Source organism: Lampetra planeri, chromosome 5 (genome assembly GCF_965212315.1).
Source record: "Lampetra planeri chromosome 5, kcLamPlan1.2.h2, whole genome shotgun sequence".
Classification (NCBI taxonomy): Eukaryota; Metazoa; Chordata; class Hyperoartia; order Petromyzontiformes; family Petromyzontidae; genus Lampetra; species Lampetra planeri.
This window is the reverse complement of record NC_136111.1, coordinates 6,136,488-6,151,385: the sequence shown is the minus strand read 5'-3', so window position 1 is coordinate 6,151,385 and position 14,898 is coordinate 6,136,488. Positions and strand designations below refer to the sequence as shown.

At 47.2% G+C, this 14,898-nt stretch overlaps 1 protein-coding gene across 1 annotated transcript in view; it reads left to right on the top strand.

Annotated features, from left to right (window-relative positions):
• Nucleotides 1-13,361, top strand: part of LOC144718739 (inactive rhomboid protein 1-like) — a 75,374-nt gene extending 62,013 nt beyond the window's left edge. The window contains exons 9-18 of the mRNA XM_078594236.1: nt 561-672; nt 927-1,001; nt 1,923-2,084; nt 4,224-4,324; nt 5,015-5,078; nt 5,923-6,017; nt 6,892-6,967; nt 8,489-8,589; nt 10,705-10,858; nt 11,128-13,361. Of these exons, the coding sequence (XP_078450362.1) occupies nt 561-672; nt 927-1,001; nt 1,923-2,084; nt 4,224-4,324; nt 5,015-5,078; nt 5,923-6,017; nt 6,892-6,967; nt 8,489-8,589; nt 10,705-10,858; nt 11,128-11,580 (1,393 nt within the window). The 3' untranslated portion in view covers nt 11,581-13,361. The remainder of the gene's footprint in view (nt 1-560; nt 673-926; nt 1,002-1,922; nt 2,085-4,223; nt 4,325-5,014; nt 5,079-5,922; nt 6,018-6,891; nt 6,968-8,488; nt 8,590-10,704; nt 10,859-11,127) is intronic.
• Nucleotides 13,362-14,898: the final 1,537 nt, after the last annotated feature.

Here is a 14,898-nt window from a genome sequence, read left to right as displayed (position 1 = left end):
TCATCGATTTAGTATTTGGTGAAGCCACTAGATTAAGACACCCACATTGCATGGGTCACAGATCTTTTAATGTCCTCAGCTAGCTCGTGTCTGCAGCTATGGTGGAGCGCCACGGTGACGAGATGTTAACTACCTTGCCTGGTATGCAGCAGATCATGGGTTCGATCCTGACCCTGACACCTCGAAATTTGGAGTTTGCGTATTCTCCCCGTGATCACGTAGATTTTTCTCCGGGTCCTCCGGTTTTTCTCTCCACATTTAGAAACATGTGTTGAGAGTATTTGGCCACTGTACATTTCCACATGATAAGCCACTTCATTGAGCTCTCATTTGTGGGCAGGTCTCTTCTGAAAAAGGGCAAAAGAGCTGTGGGTCTTACCTGATCAAATAAAAACATGTTTTTTTTTGTAGCTCGTGTCTGCAGATAGTCCCGCTGCCAGTAAGGTCACATGTTCTGCCTTCGCACATGCCTCTCGGCCACGTTGCTGACGAATGAACGAGCCGCGTGGAGTCAGTGTCGACGCGTCTCCGCTAACCATCGTGCCGTTCGTCCTTTGCAGGGCGTACTTCACCTACTGGGTCACGTTTGTGCACGTGCTCATTACCGTGCTCACCGTCACCATCTACGGCCTCGCTCCCATCGGCTTCACGCAGCAGCAGACCAGCGCCACTGTGAGTGCCGCCACCACACCAACTATTGGGTGTCTGATGCTCGAGCGCTCTTAACAACGCTGTGGTTATTATTTACTGACCACGTCACATCAATGTGGTTTTATTCTATCGCATAAATGAGACCACGTCACCCCTCGATTGTATTGCTTCTTCTTTCGTATGGCTGATGTAAGACACAGTTCTAGACAGCCCAACACTGACACTTGACGTGGCCCTTTAAGACCGTGCATTCTGCTGTATTCTGTGTGATTTAGATTCTCAGGAGCAAAGGCTCCTATGAAGATGTGATATATGACCAGAGGCAAAACTTTTGGATCGGACCCAGCTCGGTAAGTGTGCACTTTCGGGCAATTCCATTCCCACTCGTCCGTTTATAACGCGCAAAGTTTGTCCATTGGTACCGATTGCTTCTCTCGTGAACAAGTGGATATACGGCGCATATTTCCTCTTGGAGTGGTGGCGCAATGGTTAGTGCACTGCGACCCGGCCACTGCGAACACCTGTGGCCAAGAGTGATTCTCTTTGCCAGTCACGCACCCTCCCCACCCGTTCGCCAACCCACACTGGGGGGGGGGGGGGGGCACGGTCAACCAAATCCCATGACCAACAACACGACGTGGGGGAGCCTTCGTCCATTGGTGGATTGAGAGTGTCAAGATTGTTTATTTATTTAGTCGTGCTCTTGCGGGAATTTCTTTTTAACAAGTTATTATACGGCACCACTGACATACACACGTTGACATTTCCACGCTCCCGCATCCATGCTCACCGCCTACACCAAAGCACACTGACCAGCGTGGTCAAGTATGATCAAATAACTCCCAAGCTGTACACAGCATGGGAAGGCCCTCATCTAGCAATGGATTTACAATAGGGCCGTACGTGCGTATGTGTACACTTGATGACGGAATGTATGGCAACGACCGCGTTTTGTCTGTGTGTGCATGTGTGCGTGCCTGCGTGTGTGCGCGCATGTGTACATGCCTGTATGCGCGTGCGTGCGTGTCAGTCAATCAACCCATGGCACCTGGGTCTATCCCGTGAACCAGCGGGCGTTCGACACTTCACGTGGCCTTAAAATGCACTTAGCCTGGCACAAGCGCTGTGGTGACGTCTCCCGCCACTTAGTGACGAATAGCGGTTGTTGCTGTTGTGCGTGTGCGCATGCATGCTTGTGTGTGCGTGCGTGCGCGTGTGACTGCGCCCCGCGGCGATTGATTCTCTGCTGCACGCACACCGCTCCGCCCCAGGAGGCCCTCGCGCACTTGGGAGCGAAGTTCGTGCCGTGCATGCGCCCCGACGCGGCGCTCGGCGACACGCTGGCGCGGCAGCGGGCGCAGGAGGCGCTCACGGGCTGCTGCGTGCGCAACGACGGCTCGGGCTGCGTGCAGACGACCGGCGACGAGTGCTCGGTGAGACCGCGCACACGGAAACACAAACTGACAAAACATCCTGGTTTGGTCGATGCAGTGGGGCTTTGGATGACCCACTCGTTTAGGAGGCCCCGTCTGTGCTCACTGTGGCCGGAGATAGCTGTTGAGTGGGCGTGGCTATATTGAAGTGGGCGGGGCTGGCGGTTGGTTGGAGGAGCTGCCAGCTAACCACGTGTCCCAGCGAGTTTTGATTCCTGGTCGTGGCTAATATCACTTGTGAGTGACATCTCAAACGATTCTTCAGAGTCCCTTTTCATCAATCTCCACCGATCAACATGGTCAAACAAGCCTAATGATTGACAGATTGGGAGGCCTGCATCCTTGAGTGAATTATTAATTAAAATTTGTTTGTGAATTCACTTTATAACAGATAACAGATGTAGGCAAAGGCAGCTTCTCTGCAGGAGCCCCTGAATGCGAGGTTAATTACCTAGATACCCCATGACAACTGAAAGCAATTTCCTCCTTTCCCCCTCAATTGTGCTGGTCAGTCTTCTCTTAGGAGGTTCCTATAACTCTACCATGCACCAGGGCCTTAACGAATTAATCCAGCAAAGGACTCCACTGTGTCTATGCTATCCGTATTTGCTGTGCTTGATCCACCCGACGCTCCTCCGCCTCTTGGTGTTGCAGCCATCTCCTCAGTGTCACCGTCGACAAGCCTCACCTATATTGTCGCAATCATCCAACACACGTCCACAACAACAACAACCGCCATTCGCCACTAACTGGCGGTGATACCACCGCGGCACTTGTGCCATGCTAGGTGCACTTTGAGGCCACGTGAAGTGTCATAGGCCCGCTGGCAGGAGGTCATGGAACAGACCCAGGTGTCATGGGTTGACTGACACACAACAACCGCCATTCGCCACTAAGTGGCGGTGACGTCACCACGACGCTTGTGCCAGGCCATGTGCACCTTGAGGCCACGTGAAGTGTCGAACGCCCGCTGGCAGGAGGTCACGGGGCAGACCCAGGTGCCACGGGTCGACTGACCGAGATGACCGAGATGACTGGCTGATGCACCACCTGTGCCCCCTACTGTGCCAACTTGCTGTGCTTTAGCCACCCGGCGCTCCGCTCGTTGTTGTGAGCGTCGCTCCTCCGCCCTCCGTTGTTGTTGGAGGGCGACTGCCTCCAACTGCCCAGTAGCGTCCTTCACGAGCCTCCTCCACTGAGGCCGATCTTGACACCGCTGGTACCAGTCATCGGCAAGTCCACTCAGCTCCACGTCCTCCTGTACCACATCACTCCATCTCTTCTCTAGCCCGTGCCACACACACACGCACACAGGCAAGCACTGTCACCTCCACTTATCATCCGTCACGGTGTCAGCCTCTCGTTTGTTCAAGGGCTGTCAGTTCAAGTGTCAGTGCCCTAAATGTCATTGTGCCTTGGATCTATTTATAGGCCGCAACATGGCCCGATGCATTTACATAAAGCGGTGGTTGTGATTTATCGCAGACTACGTCCCTGCTGGTGGCGTGTATGTATCAAACTGTCTCGGATAAGGTTAACGCAGACGCACGGAATGCTGAGACAGAGAATATAAATTGCGGGCGAGTTAAAATGTTGCCTTTCAGCAATGTAGGTCATCCCATTAAACTGACCCCATAGGCTCAAATGCCGACTAATTATTGCTTTTTTTACATATATTGAGAAATGTATTACTTTACTGTTCCAATTACTTATATCTACGACCGCTAAATGTTTATTGGTCCATTAAGAAAGTTGCAATTGAACCCGGCGGGTCCCAGTTTAATTCCCGGCTGTGGCTAACATCAGTGGACGACTATCTGAATCAGCCGTAGGCTTTCCCAAAGATCAACTCGGTCTTACGTCAGTACGTGGTGCGGTGTGTAAACATCAGCGCTTGGGGAAACAAAGGTGGCCGAGCGTGGTGCTGGCCACACACCCACCCCCTTGCGCGTCGTGCCAGATCTTCATAGATGCTCGCTCGCAGCACTTGCCCCAACAGTCTGCGTTGCCTACATGGGGATTATTTCACCATTGTAGACTCAACACTCCTGGGAAATATTTATTTGTGTAACTTATAATACTATTGAGGAGGGGGGGGGGGGGGCAAATGACATTTATCGTTATGGCTTTTCTTTCCAGAAAACATTGGAAAATTTGATTAAGTGGCCAGAGTCAAGCCCACTGCTAATGGAGGACAAGAAGCCCAGAACATCAGGAGCTGTGTGTGGTCAGGATCCCAGGTATGGTTCACACCTTCCTCCACCATCATCATGAGCGATCATCACATGTACTATTGCATTAAGGCCTCCCCATATCTGACCGTCCTTTGTTGTAGCAATCCATCGAACGCCTAAACACGAGCAGATTTAATGTAGCTCCATCACCGCGGTAGACGTCCTTTGGGGCAAGTTTCTTCACCTAGTGTTTATGAATGCCGTATATTTTTTTTATCCTTCATCACCAAATATATCTCAATTGTCGTATTATCAGTCTTGTCCTGAGACGAAGGAGCATCCCTCTGTGACTGGTAAAGGGATCACTCTGACATGAAACAAAGAGTTGATGGACTGCATTACGTTGATGTCGCAGCATAGAACTACAGTACAATAATTCATTCTGCTGCAACGCCCTCTGCTGCCCACAGTGTAGCATAGGCCCCGCTGCTGCCAATGACAACCAAGGCATGCGTGGTGGTCACCTATCAATGCATTATCCAGGCTCACGCCTGCTTAGCTTCTGAAATATTGTGCGATTGTGTGCATTCTGGGTGATATGTTCGTGATACTCTCGTTTTGTCGTCCTTCCCCCGCACCTCCGATGAGCGCGGTTGGCGAGACACGGTGCTAAAGAAGTTCAGCACACACACACAGGAAACAACATGCGTTGACTTTACTCAACTTCCCTTGGCTGGGTTCCCTGTTGCCGTGCAGGGTTTGTGAGGAGCCCGCGTCTTCCCTGCCGCACGAGTGGCCGGACAACATCACGGAGTGGCCGGTGAGTGATTCAACACCGGGGCCGTCCGCAGTTCGAGAGACGCAACGCCAAACGATCGAAGCAACGATGCATCAATTAAGTGATTAACATCGAGTTTCGAGCTCGTGATGCTCGCATTGAATTTCACGTGGAATAGCTGATTCTTTCCGGTGTGTGTGAGTTACATAGGTAATGGGTTTTAATTACCCCTGAAGCTACTCGTGACCGCTACATTGACAATATGAAAAAACAAGTTCTTGGGCAGACTGAATTTACGCATATCGAATTAACATACACATACGTGGATGCATGTTGGTATATATTTACAGGCACATAGACAGTCTGATGGTGCAAAGGCACCACATTCGAATAGTAACTCACAATTGGAAGGTTCATCAGTTCACCATTGGAACCTCCTTTGTCAGTAGCAAAATATGATAATTGTTTTTTTTTACCCTTTCATCTGGCAACAAAACTGACACCTTTTTTATACTCTGATGGTGCATTGTCTTTGAGTTGTGCGCCTTTTGGCGTTATCTGGTCCAACAGCATGTGAGACTAGGCTCTAAGGAAAGCTGTCTCGGGTGTGGACCAATCAATTTCAAGGAAAGTGCATACATTATCAGAGTTGTGTTTTTTTTGCATTCCGACCACAGGTATTGTGGTCAATGCAAACATGACTCCTTGTAAAAAAGATGTCAGTTCATCAGTTCAATTCCCAGTGCAGGGTGTGTGGAGGGAGTGTTGGGTCCAATCACCTCATCCTCCTTCAAGAATTGATAGAATTAGCACCGCTTTGGCGCTCGTCCGAGCGTGGAGCTCAACCTCCGTGCTGTCTCGGTTGTGCTCTGCCGGGCACCCTCAGATCTGCGTGAAGAAGAGTGCGGGGAACCACACGCAGCTGCCGCACATGGACTGCGAGGTGACGGGCAGACCCTGCTGCCTCGGCACTCAGGGCAGGTGAGTGTGGTGGCCGCTCGTGTTTACTCCAGGCCCCAGGCTTCAATTGAAGCTGCCTCTAATAGGCCTCCGGTTTTTGATCGAAGCTAATCCGTTTATACATACATACAAACAAAACAAAAAAACTCACACACATTCGTCAATACAGTGTGGCCTTTAAATGTAAAATATATGATCGGCGACGATTCGGGCAATGGCTTGGCAGCAGAATGCAGTACAGAAAGCGTGGACTGACTTCATCTGTCCCGGCTGTGTGGGATAGAGTTTTGCCTCCGGGTGCTCTGGTTTCCTCCCACTCACTAATCGGCTGAAAACATCTTAATATATAAAGAACTCCAGAGCAATTGTTGGTGTCGGCTCACCGCCTGGCAGCCTTCCAGCCTGTAGTTGCTCAGCGATTGCGAGATGCAATTGGCATTAACGACGCTATATAAAAACGAATCATCATTACATTACATATGTGTCTCTCCACGTAAAAAAAATGTTTGTTTTTAATTTTACAAGGGTACTGGCATGGGATGTGCATTCGTGTTGTAAAGCCCCATGTCTGAATATATCTATGTTGAATTTCTTTCGCACTGTAGGTAGCCAGCCGTGCTAATCGGAGGTGCGATGGAAGGGCAACAAATTAAACACAAAAAGCAGTTCTAAAGAAATTAGTTTTCAATCTAGATTTAAAAGTGCACAGCTCCAGTGGATTCCTAGTGCCAGAAGGAAGAGCGTTCCAGACAGTCGCAGAAGCGCATCTGAAAGCGCTCGATGCGGTGACCGTCTTTGTTCGATGGCCGGCCAAATGCTGCCGCTGCTGCGAGACTGACCGGAGTTCACGTGATGGTTTTGATGAGCGTACGTCGTATTCCCGCGCTCCCCGTAGGTGCGAGCTAACGACGCGAGAGCACTGCGACTTCATGCGCGGATACTTCCACGACGAGGCCAGCTTGTGCTCGCAGGTGAGACGCGACGCCCCGTCCTACCCAGCGCTGCTCCGCGCCCCAGCATGCACCTCGTTTTTTATCACGAAAAAAGGTCTCGGTTGAAATGCGTGGAAACGGGGTTAAGGGCAAAATGCGCGCTTGTCAGACATGTTGCCGTTTCGAGTTGTGTTTTGTTTAGCCAGGTGAGGGTCAACCAGTAGGTGGCGATGATTGCTTCGTTTCATCCCAATTGGGTAATTTGTAGATAATGGGCTCCCATGTATCACACCGTCCTCGCTGTGTAAACGCTTTAGCCTTACTATTACAAACCCCCATTGATACTGATGCATGCCTATCAGGTTATGTTGGATTGTGTGCCCTTTAGGGGAGCGGTAGCTGAATGTTTAGCACATTGCACTGTGAACCTGATGGCTTGAGTTTGATTCTCGGCCAATGGCTCATGTCAGTGTTTGCCCTTCGGACGGAGTTGTCCCCCTCTCGTATGAATGTATAATCTCTAAAACTGACTCAGCTCTGCTCGTGCAGATAACCAATGACTCCTGCTTGGTTGAGCAAGGGAGACACCTTGGCTTTTGATAGTGGAAAAATGGGCTGCTATCGACAATACGTCATGCACACGAGCATCGTACCAGTGCTCTGACCCCTATGGGCACTTGAATGCAACGAGGCAATTCAACCTCGGGATTACCGCCACTCCTACTGCTGAGCCGATTGCTTCATTAATTGGACACTCACGGACTCTGTACTTGAAGTGGATTTGCTCCATTAGCGCGACTTGCAAATACAGTTTTCCATTCAGCAGGTCAACCGTGTTCACGCTATTTGTCATGTGGACGACGACAATTTGTGTCCGCTACACGTTATGGTTGCTGGAATGTGGCAACTGTAATGTGATGCGATATGTCATGCAAAATAAGGCCGACGGTAATAATATCACCCGTTAATTCCTGACAAGATATACAGAATTTTCTACAGCTACATTACCCATTTAACGTTACCCATATTCAATTGATTATTTCTTGTGTAATTGACAGAGCAAGCATTATAATGGTTGAGATTATAAAGTGTCAATCATTAGAACACTTCTGGCAGGCTTAGTTAAAGCACTTATAAAATTATATTTGTTTGCACTGTAAGTATAACAAAGCACAACAACAATACAAATACGAAATAAAATGGTAAAGTTAGGTTAAGCTGATAATTGTTATATCGTTAAAATGTATTTTGTATCAATCTTGATTTGAAGCTTTCGTGACTGCAGGAATCCATACTCTTTGATTCTTTCGGTAAAGTCACGTAGGTAGAAAAATAAAACATAATAAAATAATATTATTATTTTGTTTAATTTACCGAAAGAACCAAAGAGTATGTATTTTGTATCGTTTTATTTAGTGAAAAATTATATCGCAGTATATGAGACAATGCTGAACTCGTCTGCCCATGTGTGCATGCGTGTGCGTGCATGCGTGTATGTGCGTTTGTGCGTGTGTGTGGACGCTTGTGCGTTCGTGTGTGCGTGCATTCTGCCCTGAACAGGTGACCTGCATGCAGGATGCGTGTGGGCTTCTTCCTTTCCTGAGTCCAGAGGCACCTGACCAGATCTACCGCCTGTGGCTGTCTCTGTTCCTGCACGCGGGGTACGTGGGAGAAACGGCTACGAGACCCCTTTGGTTTCTCTTCGTCTCTCTCAGCCCACTTGTATTCCCACCCACACATCATCAGTTACAAGGAAACGATCTTAAAGGTGCAGTCCTGAAATTTCTTGTTCACACCACTGATGGCAAAAGGGCCTCCGCTAGAGATAACCTCTCAAGAGACCATTATTTGGCCTACTCTTCCACGCTGATTCTAGATTTGAAGCTTTCGTGACTGCAAGGATTCATACTCTTAGGTTTTTTCGGTAAAGTCACGTAGGTAAAAATAAATAACAAAATAAAAATAATAGAAATAATAATAGAACTAAAATTATAAATCACGACGTTTCGGAGGCAACACAAGTCTCCGTCATCAGGTGGGACCGTCACAGCTAGATTCACTGTATCAAGTGAGGCTTGCACGCTGGCCTGAAGTCTTCGAAGAGGTCTGACTATCCACACTATACCCCACCAGACGCGACCTGATAATCAACTGGTGTACCTATTTATACTGCTCAGTGGACAGAGGCGGAGGAGGTTAAAGACGCTTGCCCCATTGTTTCAACCGCCGCGCCATGAAATCGAATTTAACCGACAACCTCTGGTAATAAGAAAAGTCAAAATGTCATCACCCATTAAACCACGGCAGCATAATTCGCCGCACATGTTCCACCTATGAATTAATTACATTCTACAGCCATTAATGTAACGCGTGCCATGTTAAATTCAAATAGACACGACGCGGTCACCTCTGAGATTGCGACTCAAAAGGCTGCAAGGTCAAATGGCACCCTGGGCGGGTAAGTAAGGGGGGGGGGGGGTCGGGGTGAGAGCATAGACACAACCCATCATCCTTGCAGGTAACAAATGTTACCAACACCGTTTTGTCGAGTAAAGTTTTACCAACGTAATGTATTTAATCAATGACACGGTCATTGGATTTAAAGCATGGGACACGAGATCTGACGAACTTAAAAAAAGATTTGACACAAGCATCACTTGGATTTTCATTTTCTATATCTCTGATGCACACATCTCCTTCATAAATGGGGAATTAAAGACGCAAGCAGCCACAGTGGTGCCACTGTTGCCATGCCACCCAAACTACGCACAAAACAGCAAACCACTGTGTTCTGCGCTCCTTCAACGGAAGAGGAATAGAAAGAACTACACTCTGTCCCGAAGCCCTCAACGTTGGCATTTATCTCCTCAACGTATTGCCATCATACGCAAGAATGGAAAAGTTAGTTTTTCCAAAATGCCCATTCACAGCAATTTGCAGCAATACTTAAAAGAACCCATTCCATCGCCATATCTCTAACGCCAGCAATCTCCATTACTTTGGAACTCCATTACTTTGGAATCGCCCATTTACAGTAAACTCTCAATTATCCAGAGGCACGAGAGGGTTGGGGTGACCTATGTAGAAACGTAAACGCGGATAATGCAAAGCACGTACATTAGGAGAACAATGTATTGTCTACCGCTGTAGAATTGGGGTTAAGACGAATAAGGTGTCGTCTTGGTTTTATCTTTAAGGAATAGGTTTCGTTGCTGACCTATTTTCTGGTATGTGGACACTGAGTCACTGACCCTCAACGAGTGAGGAGCAGCTCATAATTGAACCAATCCATGCCCATCTAAATATTTTATTTTACAATAATGTTCATCCACAACCCGAATAATCCAACTGTAATTTTGTTATAAAGTGATGTTTCTTTCATTACTATAAATGTCTTGAGATGTGGGCACATATACAACATGTAACATTTACAGCCATTTTCTTGCCAGTCTACTGCTGGATGATGCCCTCCACAAGCCGGACTGCTTGAGCAGATTATTTGACCACAATTCACCACGTTGGTTCGTGCCGATTGGGAACGGCGGCGAGCGTAGTCGTTGTCACGTAGTACAGTACAACAGTGCATTTTTCTGCAATGCCTTCTGCTGACCACATAGCCCTGCAGGAGCCAGAACTCCTCCTTTGGCGCACAGTGGTCACCCATCCGAGCAATGTCCGCCCAGGTCGACAGCGCGGACGGCCTCCGCGTGCGGACACTCTCTAAATGCGAATCGCGTGGCGTCGTAAGAGATCTATCTCGGTGTCCCCCCACTCAGGATCCTGCACTGCCTCGTGAGCAGCGTGCTGCACCTGACGGTGCTGCGCGACCTCGAGAAGCTTGCGGGCTCGCTGCGCGTGCTGATCATCTACGTCACGAGCGGCGTGACGGGCAGCATCGCCTCGGCCGTCCTCCTGCCCCACAATGCGGAGGTACAACCCGATGTTTCTCTCCCATATTTCAGTAGCCCCACATTCAGTGTGGTGTATCGCAGCAGTGGCATATCGTGGTTGCCATGAGGTTGCCATGAGTCCTATCCAATTTTCCCCACCCACCATAGCCCCTCTGCCCCATGTACCCTGGTGCATTTGCACCGCCTGCACACTCGATAGCCGCACCACCGGTGCAGCGGCGCGTAGCGTGGCATGGCCGAGCGCGTCCGGCTAACGCTGCGCCCACACTCGTTGCCATTCCCCCCCAGGTGGGGCCAGCCGGCTCTCTGGGCGGCATCCTCGCCTGCTTCCTCGTGGAGCTGCTGCAGAGCTGGCGCCTGATGGCGCGGCCGTGCGTCGCCCTCGCCAAAATAGTGGCGCTCGCCGCGCTTCTGCTGCTCCTCGGCCTGCTGCCCTGGGTGGACAACGTGGCGCACGTGCTCGGCTTTGTGTCGGCGCTGCCGCTGGCGTACGCGGTGCTGCCGTACGTGGGCTGGAGCATGAGCCCGGCGCTCCGCTACACCCACTTCCACAACCGCCGCCGCCCCTGGAAAGTGGCACTGGCACTGACCGCGGCGCTGGCACTGCCCGCTGGGCTGGCCGCCCTCTTCTACTTCTATCCCGTGCATTGCCACTGGTGCGAGTACTTCAACTGCGCGCCTTTCTCCGCCAACTTCTGTGCGAACCCTGAACTGTGGCCCTTAGGTGGGACTGGTGTGTAACAGCGCGGGAAGCACTGTGGAGGAACTCGGAATGATTTTTTTTGTATTGAATTGCAGCCACTTCTTAGAGTGTGCCAAGAAAAGACTGGGTTAATCGATGTCTTCCGCATGTGCGGAAATCGCTTCCACCAGCAGTTCCGTAGGTTGTGAAGAGAAGAGCATCTTTGGCAAAGCGTGCGAAAGATGATCACTGTGCAGCTCGTGTTTCCACCTGGTGGTCATTGAATGACAAAATATTTGTAAACTGCAAAAATGCTGTTACTGTATTCTGGAGCTAAAGCAATACAATGCCTGCAAATTTATTTTTGTACATATCTTCTCAACAAAATCGTTCATTTTTGGGACATAAAAAGTTTACTGTATATAGCATCGGTTTTTTTTTGTTCACTCTGCAATCCCAATGTCATTTGTAAATTATTGTAATATTTTAATATGCAGCCATGTTGCCCTTCCATTATATTTCATAGAACAACACGATGAATTTAAGAAGCTCTTTGGTGTTGTTCAAAGTGCCTAGCTTATGCTGTTAACCATTATCAAGGCTGCGTTCATATGGTTTGGATCTCCGTAAGCCATAATCACTCTGGTAGCCTTGCTAACTGTTCAGTGAGTAGATGCCTGGACGCCACAGTGACATCATGCTCTTGGCACATGCCCCCTCACACATTTATTGCCCTGCATTGCCGAACCGATTAGTTGATGTTTTATTTTGGCAGGAGGAAATCTACGAGATCTCATCCCTTAATACCTGCTCCCGACGTTCACAGACACGGCAATGTCACACCGGACTTGATTTTTCTTTCCGTAAAGCTTTTTTTACCTACATGCTCATCTTAAAGTTGTATAATAATAATTTCAATATGGAAAAAAGAAAGAGGAAATTTAAATTGCTGTGTTTGTCCTCTTGAATTTGATGTGGGGGGGGGGGGGGTGGAGAGACCAAAACACATGGAGTGTGTGATAAATGCATGCATTGTACGTAACAATCGATGGCGAATTCATCCCTTTAACCAAGAAAAGTCACTTCTGTTTAGTTATTTAAAATGCTGTAAAGGAAAACTAAGAAAAATGTGGGGTTCAATTGAAAGATGTCAGGGTTGGTTAACATAATGTAAAATTAGGGTAATATAATTCAATCGTTTTTTTATTACCGTCAATTACAATAAAATGTGTCGTGTGTTAATCACACAAAGTATAAAAGCATTAAGTAGCCATAACTTGAGCCATATAATCTGGCATTTCACTCGAAAACACTGCCAGTGTATTGGCGAGTTGAGTCAGCTGATGAATAATTTATGTTTTACGAACTGCATATTTTGTCATCTTCCTCAAACATTTTCTCAATGTAACAAGTTAAATTATTCTTGTCTTACGCTTTATCCCAGTCTTCTCAGAAAATGATTTTAAACTTTCAAGTCGTTCTCAGAAGAGATCATAAATTACAGAAGAAATAATATAAACTATAAAAATTGTTTTGAACCATGTTGAGCTACCCTTTGTACACATACCACAGTGCATGCTATAGTGTGCATACATGAGAAATTAAAAATACTGTATTGTAAAAACAACACTAAATTGCTCTTGGTAACATTGAACTACAGTTTTTTTTTCTTTTTTAGAATATGCTATATATAAAAAACAACATTATTATTTTACGTGTACATTTTGTAATGTTAACCATAGCAAGAGCAGGCTCGTCTGTACAGTATTATGAAATGTCTTGGGCTTTTTTTTTATATACACGAAAGATTTTGTAAATTAAAAACGTTGTGGAGAAAAAAGCGCCTCGTTTGCTTCTGACATGTCCTTGTTTAAGTGGCGACTGAGGACGCCACACACGTGACAGGTGCAGTGAAGGTGAATTTCATTACCAGGTCAATGTCAAGATGTCATCAAAACCATGCCGTTGATGCCGTCATATATCAGCAATGTATTATTTTTCTGAATCATGATACCCATTCTTGCCGAGCTCTGGGTTCCTGTCTTAGTAAGCCACTTTGTTATATCACAAGACCGTGAGAGATGGTGATGGCTTGAGGGAGGCCTTCATCCAGCAGTGGATTTATTATTGCTGCTGATGATGAAGCTGCCTTGATAGCAGCGATTGGCGATGGCTTCAGAAGTAACAAAAAACGTCATTATCGCCATCATCATCCATTGTTTTCATCACTTACAATTCTTTTCTGCAAAATTTCTGCTTATTGAGTTAGAATCTGGGCAGTCACCCATGATTAAAACTGATTTCTCAATTATGGCGAGTTGATCTCAGCGAAGTCACTAGTGAATGCAAAAAGCTGTTTAAATTCACATTTTTTTAAACTTCATTTGACTTATTCCAATTTTGACGATTCAAATTTGACATTTAATTGACTCTCTTTGCATGGCATATAAAATGCAAGTGCGATAAAAGTTTGGTGCCCTTTATTTGTATGTCCACAGAATAGAGGGCCAGACACAGTCTCCTATCCGGACTGCCTATGCCGATGCTGGGGACAATTTGTCTGAGAGCCCATCTGTCGTCGCTCCGTCTGTACCCGTCCGATTATCAACCAAATTCTCGGTTAATATGAAGATCCAAGCCACATAGAGGAAAAGTTACAAATCGACCAGGTCACAGTTAAATAAATAAGTACTATTTTAAAAAACTTTTTTTAAAAACACGCTTTAATGAAAAGTACCGTACTAGTAATGGAAGAACTCCACGAAGCTTGCCACAACGTAAGGGACCGTGGTCATTTACAGCCAACGTCAGTTGACCGTGGACAATTAAGAGTCAAGCCGAAACATAACATATAAAAAAGAATGTTTTAAAAATATGTGTTTTGTATTTTTTATGCTAGAATATAGTATTGTCATCAGTATGACATAAGTATACCAAGTTTGCAGTCAATACCACATTGGGAAGTGGGTAAAAAATGAGTTACAAGATTTGAGGATACAACAACGACAACAACAGAGAGCGAGTTAAATTAAAGCGTGTAATAATAGTTTCACCACTATTATTATGATTTACAGTCATTTGTCAAAGGCCCCACGCCGTGCCTGTCATATGAGTACTTTACCATACTTCAAGCTGGTCAGTGGAGGTAGGTGAAGGTGGTGGTGGTGGTGGTGGTGGTGGGGGGCAGAACTAGTTCAGATATCACCACTGATGTTGGCTGTGGCTGGGATCCAACTCAGGTCTCCAGGTTCACATTGCAGAGTGCGCAAAGCACCCCGCCGCAGCTCCCCCACATATTATCGTGCAACTGCGGCTTTAAAACTCACTTGATGGATGCAAGCGAGAATTTATTTTATGAATTATTCTATATTTTTGCA